Source organism: Gracilinanus agilis, chromosome 2 (genome assembly GCF_016433145.1).
Source record: "Gracilinanus agilis isolate LMUSP501 chromosome 2, AgileGrace, whole genome shotgun sequence".
Taxonomy (NCBI): Eukaryota; Metazoa; Chordata; class Mammalia; order Didelphimorphia; family Didelphidae; genus Gracilinanus; species Gracilinanus agilis.
The window spans coordinates 167298165-167309736 of record NC_058131.1 but is presented as its reverse complement, the minus strand read 5'-3'; the positions used below and the strand labels follow the sequence as shown (position 1 = coordinate 167309736).

Genomic DNA, 11572 nt, shown 5'->3' with positions numbered 1-11572 from the left:
ATTGGACTTGCTATTAACATAAGTGATAACATCAAAACATCTGGTAAAGTAATGCAGTTTGAAAAAAAACACGCTGAAATGAGATGGAATAGAAAACATCTTCACAGTATTCAAAGCTTTCATATAAGATATGGAGTATAAAAGAGAAGAGAATCTGAGGGCTCCAGAGGGACACACGATTTCTCCACTATGTCCCATGCAGTTGCTGGCAGATGGTGAATGGGTGCTGCTAGTCCTTTCCTGCTACGTTACCTGAAGTCTGCTTAGCAAACAGATACTCAGAGAATATGAATGACAGTAACCGAAGGAAGCTTAGAAACTCCTGATATGGTAGAGGACACTCTTCTAGCTGTTTGGAGGCCGTAGGAGAGGGAGAACCTATTTTGGTAGGTCTGTAGGTTTTTCTTTTTGTTTATTGTTGTTTGGGTTTTTATGAAGGTAGAAAATCTGCAATTTGAAGAATCAAATGAAAATTAAGTTGTTTGGGGTTTTTTGACCATGTCCTGGCATGAGCTACTATAGGTGGGTCAAACATTTAGGGTGGTTTCTGCCCAAGGAAAAAGAGAGTTCCCCAATGGTACCAAGAGATAGAACCAAGGTTCCATTAAAGAGGCCACCAGTTTTCCCTTTGTACCATACAGACTATCTTCTTCTGGTGTTTTTATAAGCTTCCTCTCAGTCCTGCCTATTACCAAAGCAAGGCTGGTGATTGCAGGCAAAAGGGGGTTACATTGTCTTTTAAACTTTAGCTGCTTTAAATTTTTTGCACTGAAGTCAACTTGCAAAAGGTGTTACATCTCATCCTGGCATCTCCATGTGGAAATATTCGGGGATACAACCAAGGGTTCTGTTCAAAGGTTTGGTTTGAGTTTGCTCTGGCTTCAGGAAATGTCCGAATCTCAGATGGAAAGGGTGCCCTTGGGGGGGGGGGGATTTGCCAAACTTCCATCTTTTCTGGAAACTGCTGCAGGGTCCCAGACATGGCTGGCTGCTATATATAACTGAAAGTCTTTGTAATATGCACAGTAAAAGCCCCAAATCCAGGAACTTGGAGGATGAGGTCACACTAGCAGATTCCATTCATAGGCTAAAGAAAATAATAAGAAATAGAAAACCACATTTTCTTACTAGTTAGCTCTTTCCTAAATGTCACCTGTCTTTGAATTCTCACTAAATAGAGATTGGCAAGACATAACCTCTCATCCTTCCATAAACTTCTTTCTCCTACTAGAGTCAACTATTATTTCAGAAATTTTTTTGAGATAATTATGGAAAGAAGTCTCTGTCACATTTTGTTTGTACAAAGCATCTTCCTGGGTGGTATTGATTTGATCAAAAGTGTCAGGCAGACCAAAAAAAATGTCTGAGTTTACAATCAATTATCAAATCTAAAATCTATTCCATGTTAAGTCATGGACTTGCTTTTAAGTTTAATTGATGACAGGAAAGTTTTTTTTTTAATTCTAATCAACTAATGTACATACAGGTGTAAAATCAATAAAAAACAAACAAACAAACACAAAACCCTCATCTGAAATATCACATACAAATCCTATCAACCCTATCTTATCCTCTCCTCCAACATTTAGCAGGGACAGGGGAGCCAAGTGTTCAAAAGATAATATCACTCATTAATTATATTACGGTGACTGATAACTCTTAAGCAGGCAGGTGGTGGATAGGAATGGAATTCTTAGAAAGACTTCAATGGCTCTTAGCTGCTTTTGTCTCTGGCCTGAGTAACTAGTGCCTGGCTTCTCAACTCTACCACAGGCTGGAGACTGTATTCCCGGCATCTTCCCAGAGGGTTCTGTATCTACTGGGGCTCCAGAAGTCATAACTGATCTCACTTTTTAAAGTCTTGTGACTAACCTAAGTGGGGTTATAGAGAAAACACAAAGGGAAAAAATAAATGTCTTTCTAGAAGGTTCCAGGAAAAGGAAGGTCCTTTTTAAAGTGAAGCATTAACACAATTTTTCACTTTGGCTCTAGGAAGTCTCTTGAGGGGCCTGAGGGAAAACTGTTGGCATGGTGAGTTGTGTTCTTTGCACGTGGCTAGCTGAAAATTCACTGGGCAGAAATGAGAGCCTGATAAAGCAAAGAGGGGTGAGATGGGCAAATTAGTTTGACTTTTTTGTTGAGCCACCCAAAGGATCTTAACTTCAAATAACTAGCTTCCACACAGTAGAACAAGGGATTTAAAGCAGAGTGTTTCTTAATTTGCTTTTTTGAGGCCAGAGTAAAAAGGAGCCAGAAAGATGTACCCAAACACAGTGATTGTGCTTTGTCAAACCCTTCTCTTCTCACCAACATTTCATTTTAATCAAACAAAATTACATGGAAAGCTCTTTGCAAACCTTAAAGCCCTATGTGAATGCTATTACTATTATGATTGGATGCAAAAACCAGCTAATACTTCCTAGACAGAGTGCCACTCTTATGGAAAGAGGCCTAAAAACAATCCAGGAATCTTGGTCTGTCTTCACCTCTCCTCTGCACTGAACCACAAAATAGAGGGAGGGTTGGGTGGGGAGAAATGTTTTGATTTTTTTAAGCCTTATAAACTAATGCAAAAACAACCCCCAAACTGCCAGATCTCCTTCTCCCTAGGAGGTACATAAACAGGATGGTTGGTGAAATCAGAGCCCTGAGCTCCTTACCCAGGCTAACCTGTGATTTATGCTGGGTGAGTACTTATTTGCAAAGCTGTTTTAAAACAGCTTTCCAGCCCCCTCCCCCCTTTAAACAAGTTTCTTTGGAACCACTAAGTATTGCCTTCAGGCTCTGTCTGAAAGTGCTGTCACTGAAAAAACATCATCTGTTTCATGTCAGCAGCATCATGCCCATGGTACTGCCTCCGCTTGACAGGAAGCACAGGAAAATCTGACCTTCGCCCATGCACCTTGGCCCTTCACGAAGCATTACGAAGAAGGCAACTGAGAGTGGCTGTGAATGGCATGGCATGCAGAATGAAGGAAATTCTTTGGAAAGGTGATGGAAGAAATCATGGCCAAGCTTTTGGGGAGGGCATGCATTGATGTGGCTTTGTTGCTAGTTTGGGGGGGTGGGGGACCTACAAACTGTACTTTAAAGATTTTCTTCTCTGCAAATATTTCTTTATTGGTCTGAAGTTAAAAAAAATAAACAGAAACAGAGAAAAGGAAAATAACCTATAATTAGGTGCAACATGATTTATTAACTAGCTAGAATTGGTTCATCCCCCAGGGTAGATTTTTGCTGATGGATTCATGAGCACTTTATCAGCTAAATGAGCAAAGTTGTAGAATTTGGCATTTCGAGGGTTTGCTCATTGCCTAATTCAAAAAATGATCTGGCTTCACCTCTCTTTCTCTTTCATCCTTTTCCCTCCCCACCAACCACTGCCACCACCCTTTTCCTTGGCAGACTCTCTCCTCCTAAACTTCTTGGTGGAAATGGATCTGTACCTGGTTTTAGCTAGGGTCTATGGGGCTTTGGATGATGCAGATCTTAAAATAATTCTTCATTTTCACTTGTCCCTCTTAGACCCCATATCTTAATTTTCAATAGTGACTTGTCTCAGAAGTTGGGATGATGATGGAGGGGAAGGCGTTTCAGGGGAAGAGGAGGTAGGTAAGGGGGAAGTTACAGAAGTGGAAGCTTTAAAGGGAATTACAGAACACATACACACACAAACACAAACACACAAACAAAATCAACATAGACACAACATCCATTACTAATAGAAGGAGCCATATGTGTGAACCACCAAGGTTCCAGGGCTATGCTCTCTCCCCACCCCTCGCCCCCAGCCCACCCTCCCCCTTCTCAAACCCACCCTTTGGGAGGGAATCATTTGAAAACTGATTGAAATGTGGGGCATTCATGATTTTTCATTTTCTTCAAGAAGTTTTTGAATTCTTTGTTTTTCTTGTCCCACTTGTGGATGGCCGTCAGCAAGTACTGGGCCTTCACTTTCCGCCCCATGATGAGGAAATGATTATTGAGATTATCCAGCTGGTGACAAGGGCAGTCAGCCCCATTCTTTAAGTATAGGACGAGTTTCTTCAGTTCCTTCTTCTTGATGGGTCCTAATTTCAGTGGCTTCTTCTTCTTGGGGATAATCTTTTTGTCTCCATTTTCTTTTTTCACTTCTTTTATTTTCATCCTCAGTGCTATAGAGGCAGGGAGGAGGAGAAAAGGAAAGAAAAGGGAGGGAGAAAAAAATGAAAAGAAACTATTTTAGATTAGAATTTTTCTTATAAACCAGCAACCAAAAATTAGGACTGCAACGGAGGGAAATTTTACTGCCCTGCCCTGAGCCCACCAAGGCAAACTATAAGATAATGGACAAATGCCATGGAAATTTAGAAGAAACATTTGCTTTTTTTGATGTAAAACATGGTGTTGGTTACTATAAGCTCCCCATTCCCACCAATCATTCCCACCCCTAGATTTATGGCAACTGAGTGTATCTCTCTCTCTTTTTTGTGGCAGGGGTCTCTCTTTCTTGGAATGCTAAGTACCGTTTTCACTTTCATCTCTTAGGCAGCTTAAGTGATGCAGTAGACAAGAGTCAGGAAGACTTGAGTTCAAATCTGTATTCTGATACTTACTGCTGTGTGACCCTAGACAAGGCACTCAATTTCTCTGACTCAGTTTCTTCCACTATAAAATGGGAATTGTAATAGCACCTACCTCCCAGGATTCATTGTAAAGATCAAGTGAGATAATACTTAGAAGGCATTTAGGAAGGTTCCCAACACATAGCAGGTACTCCGTAAATGTTTGTTCTCTTCCTCCCTTCTCCCTCTTAGGATCTTTGGCTTCCTTCAAAACTCAATTCAAATGTCCTCTTCTAACTTTTCCCAGTTTCTCCATCCCTTCAGCTGCCACAGCCTTCCCCACTCCAATTCCCCAATTAAAATATGTAAGCTGTTTATACCTTATTACAAATGCCTATTTATGTAAATGGTGTTTCCTGATTTGAATGTAAGCCTCTTGAGAGCAAGGACTATTTTCCCTTTTTTATCTGTACCCTCAGGGCTTAGGAAAATGATTGGCGTATAGTAAATACTAAATGTTTGTTGAATGATTGATTGGGGAAGATATTGCTGCTCATTTCATCCTGCCCTCCTCCCAACACCTGTAATGTTGAATGAATGAAAGGGATGAAGGATGGAGAAAGTGTCACCGGGCAGGTGATGCTGTTATCATTGGTTCTGCCTTCATTCTTCTGTTCCTTACATCTTGTACTGAAACAGGGACTGTGGGTGAGCATTTGCGCAATGAGTGTTGCCTTATGAAAGTCTTTAAACATTTGAAAGCGGATCCCCACTGCCTAAATCAGTGTTTGTGAAGATTTTCATAAGGAGATTGTCTCCCTTGCCCCTTTTCTCCCCACATACAATATTCTTTTCCCTTTGTTGGGCAAGACTATGTTTGTCAATATTTCCAAACTTCAGGATTTCGCCAGATCCACAATTTATCAGTGTGGACCCTCCTTTCCCAGAAGTCAACCTCAGACTCTCTGCCTCAGCAGATGATCTTTTTTTAAAATAATATTTTATTTTTCCTCAATTACATGTAAAAACATTTTTGACATTCTTTTTTAAATTTTGAGTTCCAAATTCTCTGCCTCCTTCCCACCCTCCCTGTCTCACTCCCTCCCCCTCTTCCCTTTCCCTAAGATGGTAAGCAATCTGATAAAGATTTTACATGTGCAATCATGTAAAACATTTTTCCATATTAGTCATTTTGTGAAAGAGCTCTCAAACAAAAAAAAGGAGAAAAAAATCAAATATAGTATATTTTGGTCTTTAGCTAGTGATCTTCAGGAGCTCTTGAAGCCAAGGTAATTCATCCCTCAAAAATAACTTCCTGGAGATAAAATTCCCTGAATTTGAGTTAGGCTGGTCCTCAGATGTCCAACACACAGCCCATCACCAAAATCATAATCAAAGCTTTTCGAGGTTGGTAGTGCTTTCTGGAGCTTGTCTTCTGGGAGCTAGGTGGTGCAGTGAGTAGTTCTTTGGGCCATGAGTCAACAAGACCTGAGTTCAAATCTAGCCTCTGACACTTTCTAGCTGTGCGACTTCTCTGTTTATCTCAGGTTCTTCAACTCTAGAATGGGGATAATAATAACACCTACCTCCCAAAGTTGTTGTATCAAATGAGATAATAATGATAAAGCATTTAGCACAGCTCCTGGCATATCTTAAGCTCTATGTAAATGTTAGTCATCATTATTATTACTAACTTTTAGCACAGCATCTGGCACATAGTAGGCACTTTAAAAAATGCTTGTTCTTTCATCTTCCTTTCTTCTGGAACATCATTTGAGAAACCAGGGCCACCTTCATGTCATGAGGTATTGGAGGAAGACTTGAACAGGAGATCTTTTATTTTGTTTTGTTTTGTTTTTTTATATTTTTAAACCCTTAACTTCTGTGTATTAGTTCCTTGGTGGAAGAGTGGTAAGGGTAGGCAATGGGGGTCAAGTGACTTGCCCAAGGTCACACAGCTGGGAAGTGTCTGAGGCCAGATTTGAACCTAGGACCTCCCGTCTCTAGGCCTGGCTCTCAATCCACTGAGCTACCCAGCTGCCCCAGGAGATCTTTTAAATAAAATCAAGATCTATCTGGCTACCTATTATGCACAAGGCACTTGGCTAGATATTTTCTTACTTCTTTCTTACAACCCTGAATGGTTTCTATTCCAGAAAGCCTGCCTGATTCAAGCTCCACTTTAATATTTCTGGTCTAGCCATTCCTTGAATGCATTCAACACACCTATCATGCCAATAACATGTTTTTGTTTTGTTTTCAAGAATGTAGAATTTCATACACTGAGCCCCAGTGGTCCAAATGTTCTGATCTGGGGACTAGATTTAGCTTCTTAAAGATAGCTGTGGTGTCATGGAAAGAACCCTGGTCTTGGAGTCTGGGATCCTATTTTCAAATTCTTTTGGGACATTTATTAGCTATATATACAAAGACAAGTCACTTAACCTCTTATAATCATTTTCCTCATCTGGAAAATTAAAATAATGACACTTGCACTTCCTCTTTTATGAGAAAAGTATTTTGTAAGCCTTGTTCTATACAAGTACAGGCATTCTTATTATGCCTCAGCCTAAAGTTTCCTTCCCTCTGTTTCTTTCTATATCTCTCTGTCTGTCTATCTTTCTGTGTTTCTGACCTCATGGACCAGAGCATGCCAGATCCTTCTGCCTTCCACTATCTCTAGAAGTCTGCCCGAATTCATGTTCATTGTTTCCTTGGCATTATCTCTCTATCTCATGCTCTGCTTTCCTATTCTCCTTTTGCCTTCAATATTTCCCAAAACTGGGGTCTTTTCCCAAGGAGCCCTGTCTTCTCATTATGTGGCCAGAATATTTAAGCTTTCAAAATATGACAAACCTTTAAATCCTTGAGGATACATTGATATGCTTGGCTTTCCCTTTTCTAGGCTAAATAACCCCATTATAAAACCATTCGATTATTTGGAGTGATTTAACCATGTCAATATTTCAAAGACATCCTAATATCTATATATCATAGATCTTTAGGCTTGAAAAGGTCATCAGTGAAGGCCCTTACATTCCTTACCCTAGCTCATCTCCCCATAAAAAAATCCCAAGGGGTGGTTTATTTCTTCAGGAAAGATCGTTTTAGGTTGCTTTTCAAAGACCTTTGTTGTTGTTCATTCATTTCACTCATGTCCAACTTTTACTGACTACATTTTGGAATTTTCTTAGCAAAGATCCTAGTTTCCCATGTCCTTTTCCCACTCATTTTACAGATGAGGAAACTGAGGCAAACTGGGTTAAGTGATTTGCCCAGGATCATGCTGCTAGTAAGTGTCTAAAGCCGGACTTGAACTCAGGTCTTCCTGACTCCAGGCCCAGCACTTTATCCACTGTACCACCAAACTGCCCTCTCAAAGGCAGGAAATGAGCCTACCCCAAAAGTGATGAAAACCAATAGTTGTTCTGGAGGAGAAGGATTTGAAAAGAGAGTCTATACCTAGGCTACCATGCCGAACGTAGCGACTTCCCTACCTCTAACAGAAACATCCAGTTTAACATGTGATAAAATTAAGAGCTAGGAAGGACCTTAGACATCGAGTCCTATATTCTCATTTTATAGAAGAATCTGAGGGCCACAGATGGGAAGTGATTTGATCACAGAGACGGTAAGCAGCAAAGTTCTGATTTGAACCTTGGGATTAATCCTTCTGACTACAAATCTTGTACTCTCCCCACCGCCACCACTACACCATGCAGGCGTTCTCATGCTCTTACTTCAGTGGAAACTATTTCACCCTTTTGATTGAGTCGCTTTTATAAGTTAATCACAACCCGAATCAGAAATTAATGTTCCTTTGCCATGACCATGTAGAGGAATGTAGTTTACGTGGGAGAGGGGGTAGGGAGGGCAGGGGGGACAAAATGATGAAAATGTGTTGTGCGTTAAAATCTTTTTTTCCTTGCCATTTGGCTCTACCCATTTTTCTTTTGGGTAGGAGGTGGAGAGCAAAAGGGGGAAGTACATATGGCCAGAAATTACTAACATCTTTCTGTCTTTCAGGGGTTTATTTTAAGATGCAGATTGGGAACATGTCTGGTTAGGCAATTAGGTGTCCTAGGTTGCTTGTCCTCTGCCCTATGGATATGTCTGAACCCACGACCATTGCAACACGGGGAGGGGACTGGTGCTGGACAAAGGCGGGGGGCTTTGGGGGAGGATAGAGTGTGGTAAGAACTAGTCTGGTCTGACAGCTGGACAGCTTGCAATCTATTACACTCTCCCACTTTCAGCTGGCCTCCTCGCCATGTTGGAAGAGATTCTGGTTTCTAGGGCTGAGGAACCTGGCTGTAGTGTTCATTTCACGAAGCAGGGAAATGTGAGGGGAGAGAGCATCGAGGGGCTTCTGGGGGTGTAATGGGGAAAGTATGGAGTCAGAAGGCCTGAGTTCCAAGAGTTGGCTCTGATGGTAATGAGCTGTGTGACCCTGAAAAAGTCCCATTCTGCTCTCCTGGGATTATATATATCAAATTAGAAGGAACTTAGAAGTTTTTTAGCCCAAAACTTTTTGTTTCACAGATGAAGAAACTAAGATCCAAAGAGGATGAGATTTATATATAGTAATTAGGAAAAACAGGAGTATGAACTCATGTCTTCTGAATCCTTTGCTCTCTGGACCTCATTTTCATCATCTGCAAAATGCAGATTATAATGGGGCAGTCAGGTGGTACAGTGGATAGAGTACTGGGCTGGAGTCAGGAAGACCCATCTCCTCGAGTTCAAATCTGGCCTCAGACACTTACTTGCTGTGTGCCTCTGGACAAGTCCCTTAACCATGTTTCTCTCAGTTTCCTCATCTATAAAATGAACTGGAGAAGGAAATGCCAAACCACTCCAGTATCTTTGCCAAGAAAACCCCAAATAGAGTCACAAAGAGTCAAACATGACTGAAATGAGCCAACAACAGAACCTTCACAGGCATGTAAGTGGATCCAGCTTCAAGTATAACTTTGAAATAGGCACATTTTTAACATCCAGCCTCATATATTGTATAATCTTGGGCAAATCACTTAACTTATGTTTGCCTCCGTTTCCTCATCTATTAAGTGGAAATAATCATAGCACCTACCTCTCAGGGTTTTTGTGAGGATCAAAAGAGATAATAATAGTAAAGTTCCCTCAGACACTTCCCAGCTGTGTGACCCTGAGCAAGTCACTTGACCCCCATTGCCCACCCTTACCACTCTTCCACCTAGGAGCCAATACACAGAAGTTAAGGGTTTAAAAAAATAATAGTAAAGTTCTTATCATGGTGCCCAATACATAGTAGGTGCTATATAAATATATAAACGGTAGCTATTATCATTGTTGCTTTCTGTCACTTCTTTCTGAGCTTTTGTTCCCTTCTTAATACATCTTTCTTAGTTTCCTCATCTGTAAAAGTTGATTGTTATTACAAATCTAATCAGGCATTGTATTTATTGACTTCTAAGATCTCTTCCAAAGCTGAATCTATGATTGTATTATCTTTCCATCACCCTTTACCTCAAATCATTACCCTACATGTACTTTCTACATTTGACAACTAGTGAGAATAAGGCCCTGCATGAACAGATCTGATAAAAGAATCCTGAAGCTAAAAGAGGGATCTCTGTTGTTTTAATAGACCTGAAATCTCCCAAGTTCCCAAGGAATTGAGTTTCTAATGGTGCAATTTCAGGCATTGTGACAGTCATAGAAAGTTGATATTTAGTGCAGAATAAAAGCCTCTGGATCTCTTCAGACAACAAATAATAATCACATAATCACACAACAATCTATCCATTTTTATAGATCTAAACAAACAACTGTATCTTCTGCATCTTTTCCCATTAGGAGAGGAAAAACAAAAGTATTTGGAAGCATCTCAAACTCAACATAAAAACAGGGGGCAGCTGGGTAGCTCAGTGGATTGAGAGCCAGGCCTACAGACGGGAGGCCCTAGGTTCAAATCCAGCCTCAGACACTTCCCAGCTGTGTGACCCTGGGCAAGTCACTTGACCCCCATTGCCTAAAACAAAACAAAACAAAACAAAAACATAAAAACAATGTGTGATAATGAGACTCTAAGCCACAGGTTGTCAGCTACTAACCATGGTCACAGCCATGAGACCTATCTATCTAGTTTTACATTTTTTCCCCAGCAGTCCTTATAGGTACCCTACCAATGTCAAAAATATATTCTTTTTTTTTTAATTTTTTTAAACCCTTGTACTTTGGTGTATTGTCTCATAGGTGGAAGATTGGTAAGGGTGGGCAATGGGGGTCAAGTGACTTGCCCAGGGTCACACAGCTGGGAAGTGGCTGAGGCGGGTTTGAACCTAGGACCTCCTGTCTCTAGGCCTGACTCTCACTCCACTGAGCTACCCAGCTGCCCCTCAAAAATATATTCTTGAGAAATCTATTTTAAGTAAATCAACCAGACAAAGGGCACAATCTTGGAGAAGGTAGAGGGAAATGAGGAAGTTTGTAATTTGATAGAATCATAAATCATAAAAATATATCATAAAAAATAAGTCATAAATCATAAAAATAAATCATAAAAATCATAAACTGATATAATATGAAAAAAGTAGAACCGGAAAACAATTGACACCATGACTATAAAAATGTAAATGGAAAGAACAAAAATCATAAAATTGAACATTGTGAAATTATAAAGACTAAACTTGGGCCCAAATAAGAGAAAGGAGAAGACAACCCCTCACTTCTTTGTAAAGGTGGGATGCAAGAGGTAGAAAACATTGCTTATAATAGCAGACTTTTTTTGGTTTTTGATTGGGTTTACTAAAAAAATTATTTTTCTTTCTTAAATTGGTTCGTAATAGTTATAGTTCTTTGGGAGAAGAGGGAGAGAAAGATAAAAGAAGAAAATGGAGTCAATGTAAAAATGAAAAAGAAAAATGAGGAGGAGAAAGAAGAAGGGGAAAGAGGAGGAGGAAGAAAGAAGAGAAGGAAGGAAGGAAGGAAGGAAGGAAGGAAGGAAGGAAGGAAGGAAGGAAGGAAGGAAGGAAGGAAGGAAGGAA

General features: G+C 40.3%; 1 protein-coding gene across 1 annotated transcript in view; it reads right to left on the bottom strand.

Annotated features, from left to right (window-relative positions):
• Positions 1–3812: 3812 nt before the first annotated feature.
• The window catches only part of SFRP1 (secreted frizzled related protein 1), an 83245-nt gene continuing 75485 nt past the window's right edge, over positions 3813–11572 (bottom strand). Inside the window, exon 3 of the mRNA XM_044660844.1 lies at positions 3813–4154. Within this exon, the coding sequence (XP_044516779.1) occupies positions 3832–4154 (323 nt within the window). The 3' untranslated portion in view covers positions 3813–3831. The remainder of the gene's footprint in view (positions 4155–11572) is intronic.